At 42.6% G+C, this 20,833-nt stretch overlaps 4 protein-coding genes across 6 annotated transcripts; 2 read left to right on the top strand and 2 right to left on the bottom strand.

The window, feature by feature from the left end:
• Positions 1-1,544: 1,544 nt before the first annotated feature.
• On the top strand, positions 1,545-6,841 carry LOC132996340 (RNA-binding protein 4B-like). Of its 3 annotated transcripts, XR_009677076.1 has the most exons (7): positions 1,545-1,598; positions 2,471-2,895; positions 2,989-3,657; positions 5,285-5,378; positions 5,756-5,843; positions 5,916-6,041; positions 6,159-6,841. XR_009677076.1 is itself a non-coding variant. In XM_061066690.1 (4 exons), exons 2-3 carry the CDS (start codon positions 2,487-2,489, stop codon positions 3,633-3,635), a joined length of 1,056 nt encoding a protein of 351 aa, XP_060922673.1. In that variant the 5' UTR covers positions 1,545-1,598; positions 2,471-2,486; the 3' UTR covers positions 3,636-3,657; positions 3,948-5,278. The 3 variants fall into 3 exon arrangements, 1 of the variants encoding a protein (XP_060922673.1); XR_009677077.1 differs by lacking the exon at positions 5,285-5,378; XM_061066690.1 differs by lacking the exons at positions 5,285-5,378; positions 5,756-5,843; positions 5,916-6,041; positions 6,159-6,841 and adding an exon at positions 3,948-5,278.
• A 458-nt stretch (positions 6,842-7,299) lies between these two features.
• On the bottom strand, positions 7,300-8,827 carry tifa (TRAF interacting protein with forkhead associated domain). Its single transcript, XM_061066691.1, has 2 exons — positions 8,748-8,827; positions 7,300-8,656 (listed from the first exon to the last, which is right to left on the bottom strand). Exon 2 carries the CDS (start codon positions 8,592-8,594, stop codon positions 8,007-8,009), a length of 588 nt encoding a protein of 195 aa, XP_060922674.1. The 5' UTR covers positions 8,595-8,656; positions 8,748-8,827; the 3' UTR covers positions 7,300-8,006.
• A 1,958-nt stretch (positions 8,828-10,785) lies between these two features.
• Positions 10,786-13,823, top strand: LOC133028874 (RNA-binding protein 4.1-like). Its single transcript, XM_061095910.1, has 4 exons — positions 10,786-10,874; positions 11,550-11,966; positions 12,069-12,717; positions 13,073-13,823. Exons 2-3 carry the CDS (start codon positions 11,558-11,560, stop codon positions 12,695-12,697), a joined length of 1,038 nt encoding a protein of 345 aa, XP_060951893.1. The 5' UTR covers positions 10,786-10,874; positions 11,550-11,557; the 3' UTR covers positions 12,698-12,717; positions 13,073-13,823.
• A 4,368-nt stretch (positions 13,824-18,191) lies between these two features.
• LOC133028851 (immunoglobulin kappa light chain-like) lies at positions 18,192-19,983 on the bottom strand. Its single transcript, XM_061095879.1, has 3 exons — positions 19,916-19,983; positions 19,056-19,816; positions 18,192-18,335 (listed from the first exon to the last, which is right to left on the bottom strand). The coding sequence occupies exons 1-3, from the start codon at positions 19,980-19,982 to the stop codon at positions 18,192-18,194; spliced, it is 972 nt and encodes a 323-aa protein (XP_060951862.1). The 5' UTR covers position 19,983.
• Positions 19,984-20,833: the final 850 nt, after the last annotated feature.

Genomic DNA, 20,833 nt, shown 5'->3' with positions numbered 1-20,833 from the left:
CAGATTCTTGTCCGCAGGATCAATATAATTACATCACTAAACATACAAACATTTTACCATTTAGCTTTGTCTTGACCACACAACCTTTGTGTAATGTCACATGTGGTAGGCCGTAGCTAAGTGTTGCTTCTTCATGCTGTGTATTGTTGAACACGCACACACTTAAACGCAGAACCTTGCACAACAACAGTCTGCCTATGAGCTGCTCTGATCTTCTTTCTTGATGCAGCACTAATTTTAGACTCACGTCAGGGGTTCAGCTGGGTGTTTACAGGGTTGCTGTTGGAGCGTTTGTGGAGCCCCTGAAGACGGTGCATCATTTCCTCTTTAGTGACGGTATCATCCTGTAAGAGGCGGACTTGGACCCACCATTGGATTTTGATTAACCAGAAAACAAACCCCTACGACAACTAGACTGGCACACAATTCCACAAAGGCCTCACAGTTCCTTAAAATTCAGTCAAGCTGCTCCAAATTGCACACTCACAGATATGAGTCCTCTAAATATTACTGATTTTGTTTTGCGTACACATACTTATTCACATCGATTTCCTTCCTACAGAACTGTTAATGTAGAAATCCCATAATCCCTAGAGTTGTCTCAGTGATTTCACTTCTACCAGCTTGTGTCTACTTCTGCTGGAGCTTTCCTGCCACAGTCAGATCCACTGGTTCACTGCTGCAAAAATATTAAAGGTAATTTATAGAATAGTTTACAGTAATAAAGTTTAAGCATCACATTAAGGGAAATTACACATATATTCAGTATCAGCCGTGAGACATCGTGCACATATACCGCAGTACACCACCAGAGGTCCGACTCCTCCTCTATTCCAGCCATTCAAGTGTCTAGGGAGAAAATACTTCTAAAGGAGGATTCAATCTCAACACTGTTTTTAAGTTCTTTTTAAGTTTTCTTTTTAAAGTTATTCTAATAATAACTTTATTTCTTATAGCACTTATCTAAACAAGGTTACAAGGCGCTAAAATAAAAGTTATTCAATTAAGTTAAATTTTAATCGCCAAATCATAACGTACTAAGGTCCGGACCTTTTATAGAGAAACTCAAAAGCTGCCTTTATTATTATTATTATTATTATTATTATTATATTAAAACAAATCAATAAGGACTGATGGAAATCTGAAAATAATTTTGAATAGAATAAATGTTAATAAGTAACGCTAGAGCAGACATTTTACGTCACTTGCAGCCTTTGATCTTAAGTGTCATTGTATTACTTAGCTGGTTGCCTTCGAAGTTACTATGAAGTTATTATGTGTGCACTAATGTAATAGAATGCACTTATATTAATATTATTGTTCTTATTGTTGTGGTTTTCTAGATATAAATGTGTTGATAAACTTCACTGTCAGAACAAGCTGAACTATTTTATTTAGTTTTCTACTGCTGACGAACTTTTGACGAAACAGGTTGGTCAAGACACGCCCTCTCTCTTCGCCCAATCACAATCCTTACATTTTCGAACCGACGCGTCCATCCACCAATCAGGTCCCTGGCTGCGCGCATTTCGTCAGCCGGTATTTCCTGTTTGTCGCACTGGGGTTTCGTCTTGGCGGTGTCTCCTCTTCCACGACCAGTGAGTATTCTCCTGTTTTACGGTTCGATTCGCTCATATCAACGCTGTGTTTCTACGCGTCTGCTAGTGAGACACCCGGTGTCCGACCGGAACTTTGTTTAGCTCGGTCACCGGCGAGAACATGGCTGTGTAGCTAACGTTAGCTCGCTAGCATATGACGTTGAACTGATAGGAGCCCGGCGAGCGGCTGCGCTAATGGTCCAGGAAGTACCAACACAGAGAAGTTTCTCGACTCCACGTCGTGTCTGTGTCAGCTGGTTTTGACCGGAATACGAACAAGGCAAACATGGCGTGTAGTGACACTGATGAGTAATGTTTCGTTGTGGTGGCCCTTCAGCCTTCGGTTTCTATTTCCTGATCATGACGTTATCAACTCACCCTCTGCTCTCTGTGGTTTCTCTCTGACACTACACGGTGGCCTGTGTTGAACAATGTTTTTTTATTAATTTCCAATAAGAACCCACATTGACACATATCACACAAGCTGCACAATGAAATGCAGGCGAACTTCACTGCATACACATACATATAAAAAATAAAATAAATAAATAAAGATAAACACGCACACAAACCGACATACCTACGTAAAATAATAACAATAATAAATAAAATAAAAATGTCACACTCGATATCCCTACAGATAGATATAATCTACCGTTGCCTGAGAAAGTCCATTAAGGGTGCCCACACCTCTTCAAATTCCTCTGCTTTACCCCTGATTACATAGGTTAGCTTTTCTAATGTAACATACATTGCCATCTCTCTAATCCAAGATTGTGTAGACGATACTTCAGTCTCTCTCCAAGATAAAGCAACACTCCTGGCCTCTGTTAACGCCCCGCCCCCTTCTGTCTTCACCCCCTGTTGCGAAGGTCCACTGGAGCAGTCATGGTGAAGATCTTCATCGGGAACCTGTCCCAGCACGCCGGGAAGGACGAGGTGGAGGCTCTGTTCGCCCAGTACGGCACAGTGACCGAGTGTGCCAAGTACAAGAACTATGCCTTCGTCCACATGGAGGACCGCAAGTCTGCCACCAAGGCCATCCGTGAGCTGCAGCTCCACAAGCTGAACGGCAGGCCCATCAACGTGGAGCTCAGCCGGGGGAAGAACCAGGGGCCGGTGAAACTCCACGTCGCCAACGTCGAGAAGGGCTTCGACGAGGAGCTCCGCACCCTCTTCGAGGAGTACGGCACCGTCACCGAGTCGGCCATCATCAAGGACTTCGCCTTCGTGCACATGTCCGATTCGGATGAGGCCATGGACGCCATCAAAGGTCTGGATAACGTCGAATTTCAAGGTAAGTGGGTGTGATGTGCTGCTGGTCCGTGTGGTTTGTTTTTTTGCCGTTAAGCTGTGAGGCGTACTCTGTTTCTCTCTCTCTCTCTCTCAGGAAAGCGCATTCATGTTCAGATCTCGAGGAGCAGACCAAGGGGCCCACCTGAGGAGGAGGCCTATCCACCTCCGCCAGGCCGAGGAGACTATTATCCTCCACGCTACCCGGACATGGGGCCCGAGCCGCCCTACAGGGGGCGCATGTCCGCGTACCTTCCTCCGCCTCCGCCGCCCCCTCCCCCGAGACGAGCGCCGTACCCCGACCGCGGCTACGGCGAGCGAGACGACTACGGGGTGGTCGACTACTACGAGAAGTACAGAGCCCGTCCTATGGGAATGGATGACAGGCGTGCCATCCCCCCTCCTCCGCCTCCTCCCTCGGCGCTGGTCCGGGAACGTCTCGGAATGGGGTCGTTCGATCCATACGAGCGGCGCCCGCCCCCGTATGCTCCTCCCTCCTACATGGCCAGAGACCGAAGCCCCATCAGGAGAGCACCCCCGCCCCCTGCTCCATCCGCAGGTAACGGGTTCTCCTATGAGCGGTCCCGGCTCTCTCCGATGCCCAGAGCGCCGATGTATGCAGCTCCCCGTCCCAGGGACTCCTTCATGGAGAGGCCGCCTCCCCCGCCGCCACCACAACAACAACAACACCAACAACAACAACAACACCAACAACAACAACAACCTCGCTATATGGGCTATTAGGCACCAGAGAGTACAACACAAGGTGAGAGGAGAGGGAGGGTGTTTTATTCACATATATGACATACTTTGGGGGAAAATTGTTCAGATGACAGCATGTAGAAATCCGCACATTAAGGTAGAATCACGTCTAAAACCATCACCATCGGACAGAGCTCTTGAGTCGTGCGGATCTGGCGCAGTCACTCAGTAAACAACCATCTAACATTGCTGGTAGAATCGTCAAATATGTTCTGCTTTAGCATCAAACTTCAGTCTTGCGCGATCGCTGAGTAAAGCGCGCTCCTTGACATGTGGTGTGTGCTCTCTTTTCAGGTTTAGAATATGACAAGATCGTCGTTCTCTGCTGATGCACGTGGCGCTATGCATCCCCCTCGTCTACGGCGGATTGCGTTGCGTTCACCTGCGACTAACTGGAAGATACTGTATTGCGGACAGCCCCGTATTTAAAAACATACGATTCCATGTCCACAGTTCACGTGTTCTTCAGAGCTGTTCATGCTTTTTTTTTTTGCTTTTTTTTTCTGTTTTTCTGGTTGTTTCACTGTTCAAATCCTTAAAGTGTTTTTCAGAATAGCAAGGTGCTTAGTCTACTCCAGTGTGACGCAGTACTGCAAACACTGTTGCCTTTCAATTTCTCTAAATGGATAAGGCCGCTGGGAAACTGTGACAATTTCTTAATAAGGGAAGATTATTGTAATCAGACTAACGTAGGTGGTTGATCACAAAATTAGTTAAAAAGAATTTAGCGAAGAAGTGCTTTAATATAATACTTGGTGTGGCAGGCTGTTCAATAATCTAAAACATTTGCGGCACATGTTAGCATGACAAATCAAAAGATTCAGTGTGTTTTTGTTATTTTTTTACACTTTGTGTTCATCTTTTCTGGCGAAAAATAGAATCATAGCACCGTTTTGTATGATTTTATTTACTTTACAAGTTGCTTTTCGTTGGAAGGCTTTTTAATAAACAACTGAAACCAAAAATGCCGTTTTAACTGTCAAATTCTTCCACCTTGGGGCAGGCCGATAGCAGAGCAGATGCATCGAGTGATACCCACGCGCTGTAACTCCGAACACGCTTTCAGTTTCATTCTGCACACCTTTGAGTCATCAGCTTGTCACACGATTCTCTCTGTCCAATCAGTGAAAAAGATGGAAAGTTAGTGCGACATGAATTCCACTGAAACCCTGTGATGATGCGAGTGTTCTCCTCAGCGACTAGTGTTGTAATGCCCAATGAAGGAAAACGTGAAGTTGTTGACGGAGGCACAAAAAGCAGACGTTGATTCTGAATTCCCTTAATACAGCTGATGAAATCTGTCCGCTGCTCAAACCTATGAGCAACTTCAACTTCAACATCATATTTCCTTCATTCTCCTGGCGCTACACAGAAAATGTTTATGCTTCATCCATCGGCTCCTGTTTAAAGTCCCAGCAAGTAGAAGTCGAGACAATGACAATTGTAACACCGGTAGAAGTACAACAACTAACAGAGCTTTGCGCCGGGCCCATGTTTTCTGTCATCTTCCATTTCTCTGAGTCCACACAACACACATCTTTCACCACCGTCTTCCACTCACAACATTCATGACTTCCATGTATCACAAATTGCATGCAGTCTTGGTATCTTAGTATCTGTGCTCTTTGTAGGTTGTTAGTCTCTATGCAGGAGATCCTGGCTCAGGGTAAGTCATCCTCGGAAGATGACCTGCACCCTGACGAAGAGGAAGATATTGTTCAAACGGTACTATTTAAAATGTATTACTCAATGTATTGTGCATTAAATAATGTGAAATTGCACATTTTAAATCTGGAAAATGTGATTGATTTATTAATGATTCCCCCCCAAAGGAAAAATTAGATTTTGATCTTGCCAAAATACTAAAACACAAAGTCCTCATTTAAAAATGTGACATTTGATAATTTGTTATACACTAACAATATATTACTTTTTTGGGGTTTTAGTTGAACAAAGGCTTGAGCTTCAGCTTTAAAACAAAATAAAAGTGCAGTTTCGAATTATTGAAGCTGGTACTTGAATTGGTTATTAAATTATGATAAATGTCTTGTTTTGTCTGTGCGAGCTGATGTGTCTCTGTTTACACGGATTTTCTCTGCTAGGTGGGGCGACTATAATGTGTCCTGAAGTGATTTCACTGAACTTTATGGGTTTTGCAGAGTACGGGAGGAGACGATCCTGTGGTCAAAGGTAAGGCAATAAACTTTTACCTTGAAGTCTGTGTTTTACAAACCTCCATTAAATGATCTCCTGTTTTTTCAGGAAGCCGACTTGGTGCGGTGTGATCCAGTGCTTGTTGACCTGGAGTGAAGAAGAAGAGAACCTAATCCAGAATAAAGGGCTTGGTGACCAGATGGAAACGTTTGGTTGTCAAAATTTAATATAAAAGTAAAACAAGCACCCAAAATAATCACGATTATATTAAATATCAATCACACAAAACAAATGGTCAAAACAACCTTTTTTTTTTCTAATTCTTTTTTTTTTTTTTGCACTTTGTTGCAGTGTCGGCATCCAAAGCTGAAGCCACACAGCAGGCCAAGAAGCTTCATGTGACGGCGGTGCAGACGACGGTGATGGAGTCATCCACAGTGGACAGTCCGGGAGAAGCTGCCTCACATGGACATTTCTTGGCTGTGCGCCACAACTGTCACCTGCCACGGGTGAATGAGCTGGACTTGTTCTGTCCAGTGTCGGGGGTCCACGGCAGGCCTCATCCTGGTCGCACCGTAAAATCTCCACCAGCTCGGTCAGCATCGGAGAACGCGGAGAGAAAACGGCGCTGCTGAGAATGAGGGACCCCCCCCACACACACAGTGCAAAACCTGCACTGTGTTCCTCTCCCCTGACTCATTGACTTACAAGTCAGGCCAAATAATGTAATACCTCTTGAAAAAGTATTTTATATGAACTTTGATAAGCACTGAACTCTGACTCATCTCCTTGACATTCTTCCCGGAGGGGTGGGACTGTGACTGGAAGGAGGACAACGACTATCTCTTTTAGAGCCTTAATCTCATTTACAGATTGATGGAGGGCATCACTGCGCCTACTGAAAATGTCCCGAAAATGGTGAAAACGTAACACAGTTGAATTGACTTGAGCAGGACTCCAGAACAGAGGGCAACATGTAACCACAGCCAACAACTCCTAGTCATACACCAATAAACCACAATGAAATAAAAGAGTTGGGCTCCACGTTTATTATCAGTTTGATTTTGTTTGGGTTTCAGTCTTGTTAACTGTAAATTTGTCATGTTACAAACTCATCAGCTAGAGACACTGACAGAAGTGATCTGTTTATTTCCCTGTGTGCTGGCTTAGCAGCAAAAACAGGTTTTCATCCGTGTGTGTGTGTGCCTGCATTTATATCTGTGTATGAACTATTTTGAGTATAAACCTTGAGTCAGGACATTTTGCAAAGGCTTGGGGGTTAAGAATTGTTTTTGGGGTTGAAATTAGGTATATGTTGGGGTAAGGAGATTTGAATGGTGTGTGTGGGACGGGTTAGGGATATTACTATGGAGGGTAAATCCAGATAAAGTTTTGGATCTTCAGGTCAGAGGTCAAGATCCATAGAAATATCATCTGAAAACCCCAGTTTAGTAGAAATCTCTTCAAATAATAATGCAAGAGAGACAATGTATTGATCAGAAATTTAAATTATTTTACTCATTTTATATTGCAGTACATGAACAAATACTTGAAAACTTCTTCCACTCAGTGAAACTCATTAAAGAAAAGTGCAGTGCTTGAATTTTCTTCGCAAAGTAGAAGAGCAGATTTGCACTGCAACCCGATCTCAGAGTAAGATAGACTTACTTGATGAGGCATATCTTGAAAAACCAGTTCATCAGGGCCGTTCTGGATTTTGGAGCGATGGAAAATCCTCAAATGCCTCATGATTGTGAGACTGGGACTTTCCCTGAAATTTCCAAAACCTCTGGCTGCTTTTAGATATTTTGAGACAACATACCCACAAAAAGTATTTTACTGAAAAACAAATGTACTCTGCTCAAGTTAAATATGTAGGAAAAAAGGTCACAGCTTATATTTATAAACAACATACACAAAAAGTATATTACTGAAAAACAAATGTATAGCGACCAAGTTGAAATTGTAGGAAAAAAGGCTTCTTTGCATTTACTTTTAAAAAGTAGCGGTTATTAAGGTCACAGCTTAATTGTTAATATGTAGACATGGACTAAAGGGTGCAAAGTCATACAGTTTCACATAAACAGGAATTATATACAAGCATGCATGTTTTCTAATGTAACAACTACACAACGACACAGCAATCTGCATTGCTTTCAAATGTAAGTCAATAATAAAGTAAAAGCAGGTTATAATATCTCATGAATTATACATGAGAGTCTCATCAGTCTCCAGGGGGCCCAGTGCTGTGAGCTCAGCAGTGCAACCATTCGTCACACATGAGCCTGTGTCCATGACAGGTGTCATACTAGGTGCACACATGCACGTCTCCCTGGATGGAGGCACGGCCAGCACCTCAAACTCCACCTCAAAGCTGCCCTTGGCCTCGCCGGACTCACGGAGGATCTCGACTTCATACTCTCCGAAGCGGATCAGGGCCTTGTCTGGGAGATCCGCCCTCTCCAGGTAGCCCAGACTAGAGCTGTTCACTGACAGCCTCCCCTTCTGGCTCAGGTTCTGGATGGTGAACAGCATGTCTGGGCTCTGGGGTGTGCGGTAGGCGTAGAGGCCCAGCTGTTTCCGGGACACCCGAGGGTCGAGCAGGGCGTAGGTGCAGGCCTGGGCGTCCCGGCCCAGCCTGAGAGGGTCATCGGCCGAGTGTCTGCTCCTCTTCCCCAGAGGCAGTGCCCCATAAAGGCCCCTGCAACTCTGCTGTGGGTGGTAAAACTTTATGTGGAGACAAGTCAGGAGATCCTCCTCTGTCTCCATTGTCTGGGACACATTCATGGTGGAAAATGAGGCTTCTGGGGAAATCAGTTGAGGATTGACCTTTTGATGATTGAAGGCAACTGGAATGGAAAACAGAAAACAAATTAGAACACAGTGACATTTGATGTTTTGTGTTACAAATACATAAATCCCTGCTGTTAGAAGCCTTACCTGTATGTTGATGGATGCTTTCCCTCCCAGCTTACGCTCAGCTCTCAGGAGAACAAACAAATGGTGTTGCTGCTCTGAGTGAAAACAGGAACACTCATGCAGCCTCCTCTCACAAGACCCACCAATAAGGAAGTTGCATTCAAGTGCATATTCTCACTGTGGTTAACTTCTTGTGGAAGAAGTAACGTAGTGGTAAATCGAAAGGAAAAGGGAATTTTCATGTCAATTTTAGCCTTTGCTGTCTTATATATCAATGTAAACGTAAATAATAATAATAATAATAGCAGTACCTTTATTAACTTCTCACTTTTCGAAAGAGTTACAAAGCCATTCTTAAAAAAGAAACAGGTATAAATACATCAATTTAAAATAAAAACAATATGAAACATACAAACAAATCCAATCTCCGTTATAAAAGAATAAATAGGGGAATAAAAACCCACTCAAAAAACGAATTCAAATTAAAATCAGGGAATGCAGACGTTTAATATGTATTAGTTCTTGTTTAGATTTGATAAGAGTTAGTTAGACGATAAAATCAAGCAGAAGACGCAAGCACACACGAGTAACTGTTTACTAAAGTAATTGCTTATTGTAAAAAATAATCCACTGATTATCTGATATCCCTCAAAATAATTGTTGCACATGCAACTGCCACTACCCTCATAATTGAAGATACCTCACTGGACTGAGTTTTACCTATGTTACTATTGTTTTTGTTTTTTTCTGGTTACATTTTCATGAATGGATCTTAGTTGTCAAACATACAACTTTAAGATAAGTACGTGAACGCAACACAACAGCACCAAAAATTCCGATATGATGCAACAGGAAGCAGCACCACAGAAAGTCACCACAGGGTGTCATGTTTCTTAATTGTCTATATTATTGACCATGCAATTTGTATCCCCTTTGTGGGGAACTAAACCTGTAAAACGAAACCGTTACACATCAATCCAGGAAGTAGGCTGAGTCATATTATTGTATTTCTTTTCTTAATTTTCTTAATAATTTCTACTATGTGTCACAAAATACTGAGTGTGAAAAGGAATTATTTTCAGTCATTTATTTATATTTATTCACATTAGATTTATATATTCAATAAGCCTTACAGTTCCTAATATGTTTGTGCTGTTATCCTTTCCAGTGGTGGCAGGGGTTAAAAGGAATTATTATTAATAATAGACAGATAGATAGATAGATAGATAGATAGATAGATAGATAGATAGATAGATAGATAGATAGATAGATAGATAGATAGATAGATAGATAGATAGATAGATAGATAGATAGATAGATAGATAGATAGATAGATAGATAGATAGATAGATAGATAGATAGATAGATAGATAGATAGATAGATAGATAGACAGATAGAAAGACAGACAGACAGACAGACAGACAGACAGACAGACAGACAGACAGACAGACAGACAGACAGACAGACAGACAGACAGACAGACAGACAGACAGACAGACAGACAGACAGACAGACAGACAGACAGACAGACAGACAGACAGACAGACAGACAGACAGACAGACAGACAGACAGACAGACAGACAGACAGACAGACAGACAGACAGACAGACAGATAGACAGATAGATAGATAGATAGATAGATAGATAGATAGATAGATAGATAGATAGATAGATAGATAGATAGATAGATAGATAGATAGATAGATAGATAGATAGATAGAAAAATAGATAGATAGATGAAAATGTAACTTTAAACTAAAAGCAAACATATTGTGCATATGTAAGAATGTGTTTATCACTTATTATTTATAGTAGTGAGCGAGAAGGGGTTATGGGTACACCGTGGGGCCAGTTAATTTATTTGTCAGCCACATGGACAATCGGCACATGGTATAAATATGTAAACTGGTTTGGTTTTATAGACAGAAACTAAAACAGAAAACGATGATTACCTCTGAACCAACGCTGATTACTGTGCCCTCCTAGACGGCAGAGGGCGATGTGGTTGCAAAGCGGGGAGACGCAGGCGAAGATGAATAAGAACCGGACACGGCCCCTAGTCGGAAGAAGAAGCTCAGCGGAAGTCGGTCTGAGGAAATCTCTGGAAAGGAGGTCGAGCTCTTTGTTGAGGCTTCCCGGCGAAAAGGTAAAAGAAGTAAACGACGCAGTGTTGATATCTTCAATGAAACTTGTTGTATTTTAAAACTTCCTGCTGATGGACACTGTGTGGGGGGTGCTCGCCGACCCGTTGCTTCGCTTCGGGTCGGCGGCGCTTTGTGTCCCAGCGTGGCTGGTCCAGCGAGCTAATCGAAGCTAACAGCTAGCTCCAGCTAATGTGCCTTAACTAGAACCAGGGGCTGCGTTGAGTTGGCGAATTATGAGCATCGCGGCGCTTTGAGAGCATCAACCTGGATATAAATGTTGTAATGTAAAAATGAATATGACTAATTAGGGATCGAGTGCGGTGGCGCTGTGCTAACGCTAACGCCGTCAGCCATTTTGCAGTAGACAGGCCTGTTCATTCAACGACGCGTCTTTTAATACTGTAAGACTGGATTCAACTGTAATCACCGTACCATTTAATTAGGTCATACTTTTCCCTTCACCCATAGATATATACCGTTTTTTTCTATATGTCTTTGTCACATGTCTACAATAAAGGTCAACATATTTGTGGGGAATCTGCCCCAGGAAAACTATGCAGACATGCGTCCTTTAATAATGTTGAACGCAATCAAAGATTAATGTGTTGAATTTTAATTTGTTTTTTGTTATGTTTTTACTCAATATATATGGTTTCCTCTGAATTTCCTTGGTCCAGGTATAAAAATGGTGAAAATCTTTGTGGGGAATCTGCCCCGAGAGGCAGACCAGGAGGAAATCAAGGCGCTCTTCACCCAGTACGGCACGGTCACAGAATGTGCCATCATCAAGAACTACGCCTTCATCCACATGGACGACCGCAAGGAGGCCACCAAGGCCATCAAGAACCTGCACCTCTACAAGCTTCACGGCACGCCAATCAACGTGGAGGCCAGCCACGGGAAGAACCACGCGGCGATCAAGCTGCATGTGGCGAACGTGGAGAAGGGCGCTGACGACGAGCTCCGCGGCCTCTTCGAAGAGTACGGCACGGTCACAGAGTGTGCCGTGGTCAAGAATTTTGCTTTTGTACACATGTCCAACTCCGACGAGGCCATGGATGCCATCAAGGGCCTGGACAACACTGAATTTCAAGGTTCGTAAATAACATCGTGTAATACAATGTAAGTCAATTCAGTTGTGGTCATTTTACTTCTGATTATTTATTTTCCACATGCATTTTTTTTTTATATTTTAGGCAAGCGCATCCATGTCCAGATTTCCAAGAGCCGCCCCAGACACGATGAAAGGGATGACTACCCCCCTCCTCCCCCAGACAGAGGTGGCTACTGGCCCCAACGCTATCCAGGCGAGAGGCATGAGCCTCCCCCACCTGGCTACATGAGAGGTCGCCTCGGCCACATGCCCCCAGGTTACCCAGCCCCTCCTCTGCCGCCCCCTCCCCCTAGACGAGCTGTTTATCCCGACCGCCCGTACGAGGGCGAGAGGGAAAGATATGGCGTGGTAGATTACTATGAGAAGTACCGAGCCCGCCCGTATGGCATGGCCTCCTACGAGGATCAGCGCGGCGGCGCCCCTCCTCCTCCCCCTCCCCCCTCAGCCGTCGTCCGAGACCGTCTTATGACCCCGTCGCTTGACCCGTACGAACGTCGGCCCCTCCCGCCTCCTCCATCCTCGTACTACGCCCGAGAACGCAGTCCCCTGAGGAGGGCACCTATCGCGCCAATGCCCCCTGCCAATAATGGCTACCCCTACGAGCGCTCCCGGCTCTCTCCGTCCCGCGTCCCGGCATACGGAGTTCCACGTGCCAGGGACCCCTACGCGGAGCGGCTGCCCCCTCCACCGCCTGCACGCTACGCTTATTAAGCAAGGCCCGACAAGTGAAGGTGAGAATAGGTCTGAGGTAGATTGGTGGTCATTTCTATCCTGAAAATGCACTTCGTCTCTGTACAGGGCGGCCTGTAACCTGTCCGACATGCTCAAGATCTTGTGGAAAAAGCAAGCGTACGAAGTGGTAAATTAGTTGATAATGCACATCTGTGTGCCAACTTTTAGCTAATACCTGTTTTAATGTGTGGCTTAGTCTGAAAAAGGCCGACGGCCCAGTCTGCCATCTGGGTGGCAGAAGAAAGGGTCACGAGACAGATCTTGAGAAAAGACAGCACGCAGGTTATTACGATGGAACAGCCTTCACATCCACATTTGCAGACAGTTCATCTGTGTCATTTGCTCTTTTTCCAGGATCGTCGTTCGCCTGCGTCGCCACTCGCCGCCTCCTGATGCACGTGACTCTATCCACTTCCTGTCTGCGGCTGAGCGCGTTACATTCCCCTGAGATGCTCACAGGAGGAACCAAATTGTCGACGCTCACGTCTGTTTTTGTTTTAATTAATTTGGGACAACTTTTACATTCGTATTTCCCCCCTGATTGTTTTAGTTTGTCATTGTGCTGTAGTATTTTTAATGCTTGACGTCTAAGTTAGGCGTAATTTTTTTTTTATTGTATTTTTACGTTTGAATAATTAGTGTTCTGATGTGGTTTGTAACCCTAGACAGCTGAACCATTTCAGCAGCAGTTTCTAGGCGATACATGTGACTGTAAACTCAACTGAATCATATTTGATATTTAATCTAGTCTGCACGTTGGTTCCATCATTTTAAATCTTTCCATCGAAAACTAAATCTCATTATGGCGATCCTGTGAAAACCTAAACTGCTAAGACTCATGTGGAAAGTGACGGCTAACGGTGTAGATAACAAAAAAAGCGTTCATATGTACCTGTCCACTGTCGACCTTTTTTCAAATAAAACGGATTTGTGCAGTAATGTTGTTCACCGATGTAATCATGCTCTGCGCTAAAACACATCAGTGTGACCGCTTGAAATGATTCGAATCTCACCAAGGCTCTTTCGAAAAATACAAATGCCATGATCATCCGTAAATTTCTGAAGAAATCACGTTTAATAAAATCGTCACATAGGTGAAGGAATATCTCTTTTCTGGTCATCTGATCATTCAGCGTACCTTTTTACCTTTGCTGCCGTCCCCACCACCACCTCAGCGCCCAAAACTGAAACATTTTAGCTTGAGTGCATAAAAGTGGTAACCCTCCAGCCACTGGTGAGACTAGTGCCCTCTGAATGTGGGGGAGATGTCCTCAAAGGCTGCTGGAGACCTTCACAGTCAACAGGTAAGTTCAGGGTTTTAAGGACTACTTGGCAGTCGGCACATGTAACTGTTTTCTAGGGAGATATGGATAGTTGTGTTTACAACAGAGCATTGTAACAGTAGGAAGAAGGATTATTTACAGGCTCTATAGTGTCACCTGGTGTTTTTACCCAATGCCTGCACCCAAACATCCATTCAGCTGCAAGTCTGCTCTGCATTGCCAGTGTTTGCTAGGATATCATTCCGAGCAACATTTGTAGTTCATTGACAGCCCTTCTTCCAGATTTGAGGATCAGTTATTTTTGGGGCAAATGTTAACACTGGTGATAATTGGAGGAGCTTTAGGGACAGCTAGGTTTGGATAAACGGGACTAGAGATGAGATTTGGACTTGACAGCATCAATATTTCTACATTTTGTTGTAAAGACATAAGCAGATTGATGGATGGAACTTTTGTAAATCAGGAAAGAAATCAAATGCAATGGAATGACTTATTAATTATTATCTTAACTGATTTCACAGTCTGGATAAAGGTGAGAAGTTGATATTACTGCATTGTATTGCCTTTTTAGACTGATCTGCAAGAATAAAACATTTACAACAAAAACCTGTTCTCCTTCTTAAATAATCAGCCATTGTATACAGTATAACTGTATACAGTTATTTTCTCAAATGCACTGCATGATGTACAGTAAATGGTTTCTCAAATCTCAGGTTTTCAACTCCAGTTCAACAGATAAATTATTTCTATCCCACGGCTAGGATTATGGTGTGTGTATGTACTTCAATCCAATAGTAATCCAATTTAGGCTGGATTCTTCTTGTGACTGCTAAAATTATACCAGACAAACTTGTTTTTCAAAAATAATTGTTCAACAACAGCAGATACTCAAGAACGTGCCTAAATACACATTTTACAAACGTTTGTTTAGAAAAGTGTAGTTTTCTACTTTGTTCTATAGTATATGATGCTAAATAAAAGGGACAAATCTAGTTTTCTTGCAAATTAAAAAAATTCTTAGAACCAAAGATCCTGCTGATGGCCAGCAGGGAGTGCAGACACCAAAAAGGTTACCAATTCCCCAGCAGTTTGGCCTGGCCCAGTAAAAGTTGTAGTTAAGGTGGGCTCTTCTGGTGTAATTCTACAGAAGAAGGCTGCATTAACATGAGGAAATGGTTACAGAATTTTTTTTGCTTGCAAATGCTACTAGCTTCTGCATAATGCCAGACTTCAGACTTGAGGTGTACTCTGGACCTTACGTAAATACACAATTAGACAAAGCATGAGGAAATGCATGGGGAAGATTAGATCTCCATTAAAAACTATTTCTTGTGAAATACATTTCTGATAAAGTAGAGGAATTTTATGCACATGCGATGTCTGTTGTGTGGTTATGAGCTGCAGGCCCATCTTCCTGTGGTTGAAACTTGTTTACTGGTAGCTGTCGTCTACAGGTCTGGTTAAGAATAACAAGCAGGGCTTTGGTGCTTGTGCATGCCCACACATCTGAGCTGAGACCACATAGTGCTTGTCTCTTCCTGTCAAACAGGTGAAGAAACTCGGACTCACTCTAAGATCTCCACTGTTGCAGCCCTCCATCGAACTCACTATGAGAGACTCTGGACAGTCTTCAGTGTCTTTGCTTGCTCCACTTCTACCAAACACCAGTTATAAACCAAATTTAGTCTGTCAGACAGATGAAGATGGAGAAACATGAGAATTAACTGCACACATTCAATTATTGAAATGTTGCAGTAATAAGATAAAGGCAAGAAGTTAAGTTAAGAAGTTGAGTTAAGTTTTGTCAAGATAATTTAAGTTATAAGAAGACAAGATACTTTAACTTTAAGCTATGATAAGAAAAGTCAAGATAATTTAAGTGAAGTCAAGAAGAGTTAAATTAAGCCAATTTGATATCAGAAGTTAAGTTAAGGTCACTGAACTAGAACGCTGCTGTGGTGGGGCCATTGATGTCACTGAATGGAAACACCAAGGCATTGTTTGTGGTTATGGTGCATCAAGTCGAAGGCCAGTCTTCCTGTAGTTGTGGCAGATGAGTAATGTCTTAGACACGCAGGGGATTAAATGAAGTTCTGTCAGACAAATCGCTTTCAAATGTTTATTGCAGCAGTAGAACAGGTCATTGTTTGAGGTCTATAGGCTCCGACTTTATCACTCCCCCAGATATGATTACATAGATATGATGGAAGCGATGAACAAACACTCATAATCCCCATGGGAGCCTACAGGTGGATGCTGGGGTGGTGGATGGGCTGAAGCAAATGGCAGCAATATTGACGGAGAAGTGACCATAATCCCACGGCTAGGATTATGGTGTGTGTATGTACTTCAATCCAATAGTAATCCAATTTAGGCTGGATTCTTCTTGTGACTGCTAAAATTATACCAGACAAACTTGTTTTTCAAAAATAATTGTTCAACAACAGCAGATACTCAAGAACGTGCCTAAATACACATTTTACAAACGTTTGTTTAGAAAAGTGTAGTTTTCTACTTTGTTCTATAGTATATGATGCTAAATAAAAGGGACAAATCTTGTTTTCTTGCAAATTAAAAAAATTCTTAGAACCAAAGATCCTGCTGATGGCCAGCAGGGAGTGCAGACACCAAAAAGGTTACTAATTCCCCAGCAGTTTGGCCTGGCCCAGTAAAAGTTGTAGTTAAGGTGGGCTCTTCTGGTGTAATTCTACAGAAGAAGGCTGCATTAACATGAGGAAATGGTTACAGAATTTTTTTTGCTTGCAAATGCTACTAGCTTCTGCATAATGCCAGACTTCAGACTTGAGGTGTACTCTGGACCTTACGTAAATACACAATTAGACAAAGCATGAGGAAATGCATGGGGAAGATTAGATCTCCATTAAAAACTATTTCTTGTGAAATACATTTCTGATAAAGTAGAGGAATTTTATGCACATGCGATGTCTGTTGTGTGGTTATGAGCTGCAGGCCCATCTTCCTGTGGTTGAAACTTGTTCACTGGTAGCTGTCGTCTACAGGTCTGGTTAAGAATAACAAGCAGGGCTTTGGTGCTTGTGCAGGCCCACACATCTGAGCTGAGACCACATAGTGCTTGTCTCTTCCTGTCAAACAGGTGAAGAAACTCGGACTCACTCTAAGATCTCCACTGTTGCAGCCCTCCATCGAACTCACTATGAGAGACTCTGGACAGTCTTCAGTGTCTTTGCTTGCTCCACTTCTACCAAACACCAGTTATAAACCAAATTTAGTCTGTCAGACAGATGAAGATGGAGAAACATGAGAATTAACTGCACACATTCAATTATTGAAATGTTGCAGTAATAAGATAAAGGCAAGAAGTTAAGTTAAGAAGTTGAGTTAAGTTTTGTCAAGATAATTTAAGTTATAAGAAGACAAGATACTTTAACTTTAAGCTATGATAAGAAAAGTCAAGATAATTTAAGTGAAGTCAAGAAGAGTTAAATTAAGCCAATTTGATATCAGAAGTTAAGTTAAGGTCACTGAACTAGAACGCTGCTGTGGTGGGGCCATTGATGTCACTGAATGGAAACACCAAGGCATTGTTTGTGGTTATGGTGCATCAAGTCGAAGGCCAGTCTTCCTGTAGCTGTGGCAGATGAGTAATGTCTTAGACACGCAGGGGATTAAATGAAGTTCTGTCAGACAAATCGCTTTCAAATGTTTATTGCAGCAGTAGAACAGGTCATTGTTTGAGGTCTATAGGCTCCGACTTTATCACTCCCCCAGATATGATTACATAGATATGATGGAAGCGATGAACAAACACTCATAATCCCCATGGGAGCCTACAGGTGGATGCTGGGGTGGTGGATGGGCTGAAGCAAATGGCAGCAATATTGACGGAGAAGTGAACTAGTCAGAGTCAGACAAACCTTTGACCCTAACCCTTGACCTCTCTGTCGCTTCCTGTCAAACAATTGATGTTCCACCAGACTGCAGACTTCCACCTGGATCTCACTATAAGTTGACCTGTGGATTGGGATGGTGTATCCTGACAGTGGTGGAGGATCAGGACGATGGATTGACCTTTTATGTAAAGCACCAAATCATAATATATGTTATGATTTGGTGCTATCAAAATAGCATGATGGCAACTGCTCCCATCCACAAACAGCACAAAAGCCCAAAAGCAGACTGACGACAACGTCTCAGTTCCTCTCTGAGCTTCACTTCCGGTGGTTTCTTGAGTGCTTGGTGGTGGCGTAGACAACATTAGGCTCCGGCTCTCTCTCTCTAGCAGGCCTTCTGCTCCGCTCTGCCCTTGGAAGGAAACTCAGTCCTGCGTAGTTCAGGTCATCAGAGCCCACATTCTGTAAATGGAAGTATTCAATGACTTATATCACCCTGAGCTCTCTGTGTGGCATTACATGAAACCACTACTTGATGACTGAAAGACTTGGATCAATGTTAATCTATGGTTTAAGTTTGATTACCTTACTGTCTTGTGGATCCTGTGCCTCTTTATGTGCTAAATGACAGAAACAACACATCTGGTCAGGAGTCACGGAGCTTTGTATTGGCAAAGTTGGAATAAAAACACATAAATACCTGTATGAAGTTTCCAGAATTTAAGAACCAGAGCGATGATGACTATAATGAGGACGATTATCAGACCGCCCATGAGGATCTCGATGATCAGATTTGCTTGATCATCAGCCTTTTCTACAAGAAAGATACATTACTTTTCACCTCGTCTTTAAAGCATCAGACAACAAATAACAAAACACTTGAGCATACATCAGTGTGATAACAACTACCTGAAATGACAGAAACCATCTATCCTATTTTGGTCCATGTCTAATTTGTTATCATGGAGGGGGCTTTGGCCTAACTTTCATGGTGCTGTCACGTTGTGCATCTTTTTATACAGTTTATGGTGCAGACAAATGCCATCACCATCACAAAGTCTTCAGCAGTGATTACATTTCTTTAGATCTAAACATGTAATAATTTTCTTATCAACTACTAACGTTGTATAAAACAAACAGGAAAATATAATTTGATATGTATACTATCTTTTCAACGTTTACCAATTTTTTTGCCCTGTCTCTTTCTAGGTGACTGTCACTATTCATTAAATGAGTCTCTGGTAGCGACTCACCATCAAACTCCAGCTTGGTCCCGTCTCCAAACACAATGTGTCCACATGCAGTGACAGCACAGTAGTAGGTCCCAGCATGAGAACGGTTCAGTCTCTCCATTGACAAGTTGTAGACACAGGTGTGTGTCTGATTGTCGGGTTTCTTCTCACACTGATCGTTCCTGTCTCCGTGGGTGTAGATGAGTCCTGGCTGAGGATCTTCAGAGCTCTTGAACCAGTAAACACTGTGTTCTCCATCACAGGTCCCAGTGTGAACTGTACAGCTGAGAGTCACAGAACCTCCTGGCTGGATGCTCTCAGACTGATGCACCAGAGCCTGGATGTTAGACCCTGAACCTTTCACACTGACAGTGACGCCCTCAGTAAACTCAAGCACACTTAAAGGACCCTTTAAACAGTAGTAAGTGGCTGAGTCTGAAAGCTGCAGATCTGAGATTTTTAGGTGACTCACAACACCAATAGTTTCCACAGTGAAGCGTTGATTGTCCTTGAATTCATTCAATAACGCATCTCTTTTAGTGGATTTGTACGTCACTGAGATGATTCGAGGTTTCTGTCCTGGTGTTTGTTTGTACCAATACATCTTATCGTTTCTCTCTTCATAGAAACACTGCAAAGTCAAGTTGTATCCAACATCAGCTGATATGAATCCACTGTCTTGATGAGACAAGATAAAATGATGCATCTGAACTGAAGAGAAAAAGGAGAAAAGCAAAATATCTGTTAATGCTATGTGACAGAAATGAAATCGTAATCAGCCTCAGGACTGACTGAATATTTAAAAAACACACAACTCACCCATTTTCCCCAAGAAGAAACATGTCAGGTAGAGAACGAACTTCGGAGATGTCTTCATGTTGAAATCGTCGTGTTGAATGACAAACAGCCCGACACTTTCTCCTCTCTACAGAGTAAAGACTTGTGTTGATTGGCCAGCAGGGCAACATGATCACATGATCACTGCCCCCTCTGTGACTCTTTTCAAAGAAAAAAGATTCATATCAGTGTTGCAGTCTTCTGAAGCAGTTAGAGTACATAATAATACTACAATTGTATTCAATTTTTCATACAGCACCTATAGGAACAGTTACAAGGTCATTTACTAGTTAAAAGTGAAGCATTGAGGGCAAACAATAGAAAATAATTAAAAGAAAACAGAAGAGCACAAATATACAAATGTTACAGATTAGAAAAAATCGTGAAAAAAAAATATAATCTAACATGAATAAATAACAAACAGTAGGTAAAATCTAGAGAGATTAAAATATATTCATGAAAGTCAGAGGTGAATTCAGACCCTAAGGACTAAGACAGCACATTTATAAAATGTATCTCTAAAGAGGATAAGGAGTTTGGAACAATCTTCCGATGGACATACGTCTGACAAAGGGGGGGCCCTAACAGAAAGGACAATTGTTCAAGCCGGGAATGTGGAATGGTTATTAGGGCCTTTGCCATAGACCGCAGGTTACAACAGGGACCACCTGGTATCAAAAAGTCTGAAGTCAACAGTAAAATCATAGAATAAAATAAAAAATGTTTGACTACTCTACAATTTAGGCAATAAAGAGAATTGATGAAAACATCCTGGATCAGCCCCTTTTGTCCAGATCTGCACCTCAATTAAATGGGTTGTTTCTTGGCCCATGTCCTGTCCTTCTCCCAAGCAGCCAACCAGCCAAGACAGGGGTGAAAACATAACCTCCT

This window comes from Limanda limanda, chromosome 22 (assembly GCF_963576545.1).
Source record: "Limanda limanda chromosome 22, fLimLim1.1, whole genome shotgun sequence".
Classification (NCBI taxonomy): Eukaryota; Metazoa; Chordata; class Actinopteri; order Pleuronectiformes; family Pleuronectidae; genus Limanda; species Limanda limanda.
The sequence above is the reverse complement of the archived record's forward strand: the minus strand, read 5'-3'. Positions and strand labels throughout refer to the sequence as shown.

Bases quoted from the DNA above. Each gene is read 5' to 3' on its own strand.
- LOC132996340 (XM_061066690.1), top strand. From the start codon at position 2,487: ATGGTGAAGATCTTCATCGGGAACCTGTCCCAGCACGCCGGGAAGGAC. The intron at 2,896-2,988 runs GTAAGTGGGTGT...TCTCTCTCTCAG, and splicing joins GGATAACGTCGAATTTCAAG to GAAAGCGCATTCATGTTCAG.
- tifa (XM_061066691.1), bottom strand. From the start codon at position 8,594: ATGAATGTGTCCCAGACAATGGAGACAGAGGAGGATCTCCTGACTTGT.
- LOC133028874 (XM_061095910.1), top strand. From the start codon at position 11,558: ATGGTGAAAATCTTTGTGGGGAATCTGCCCCGAGAGGCAGACCAGGAG. The intron at 11,967-12,068 runs GTTCGTAAATAA...TTTATATTTTAG, and splicing joins GGACAACACTGAATTTCAAG to GCAAGCGCATCCATGTCCAG.
- LOC133028851 (XM_061095879.1), bottom strand. From the start codon at position 19,982: ATGAAGACATCTCCGAAGTTCGTTCTCTACCTGACATGTTTCTTCTTG. The intron at 19,817-19,915 runs GTGTTTTTTAAA...TTTTCTCTTCAG, and splicing joins GGGGAAAATGGGTGAGTTGT to TTCAGATGCATCATTTTATC. The intron at 18,336-19,055 runs GTAAACGTTGAA...TTCCATTTACAG, and splicing joins GAGACAGGGCAAAAAAATTG to AATGTGGGCTCTGATGACCT.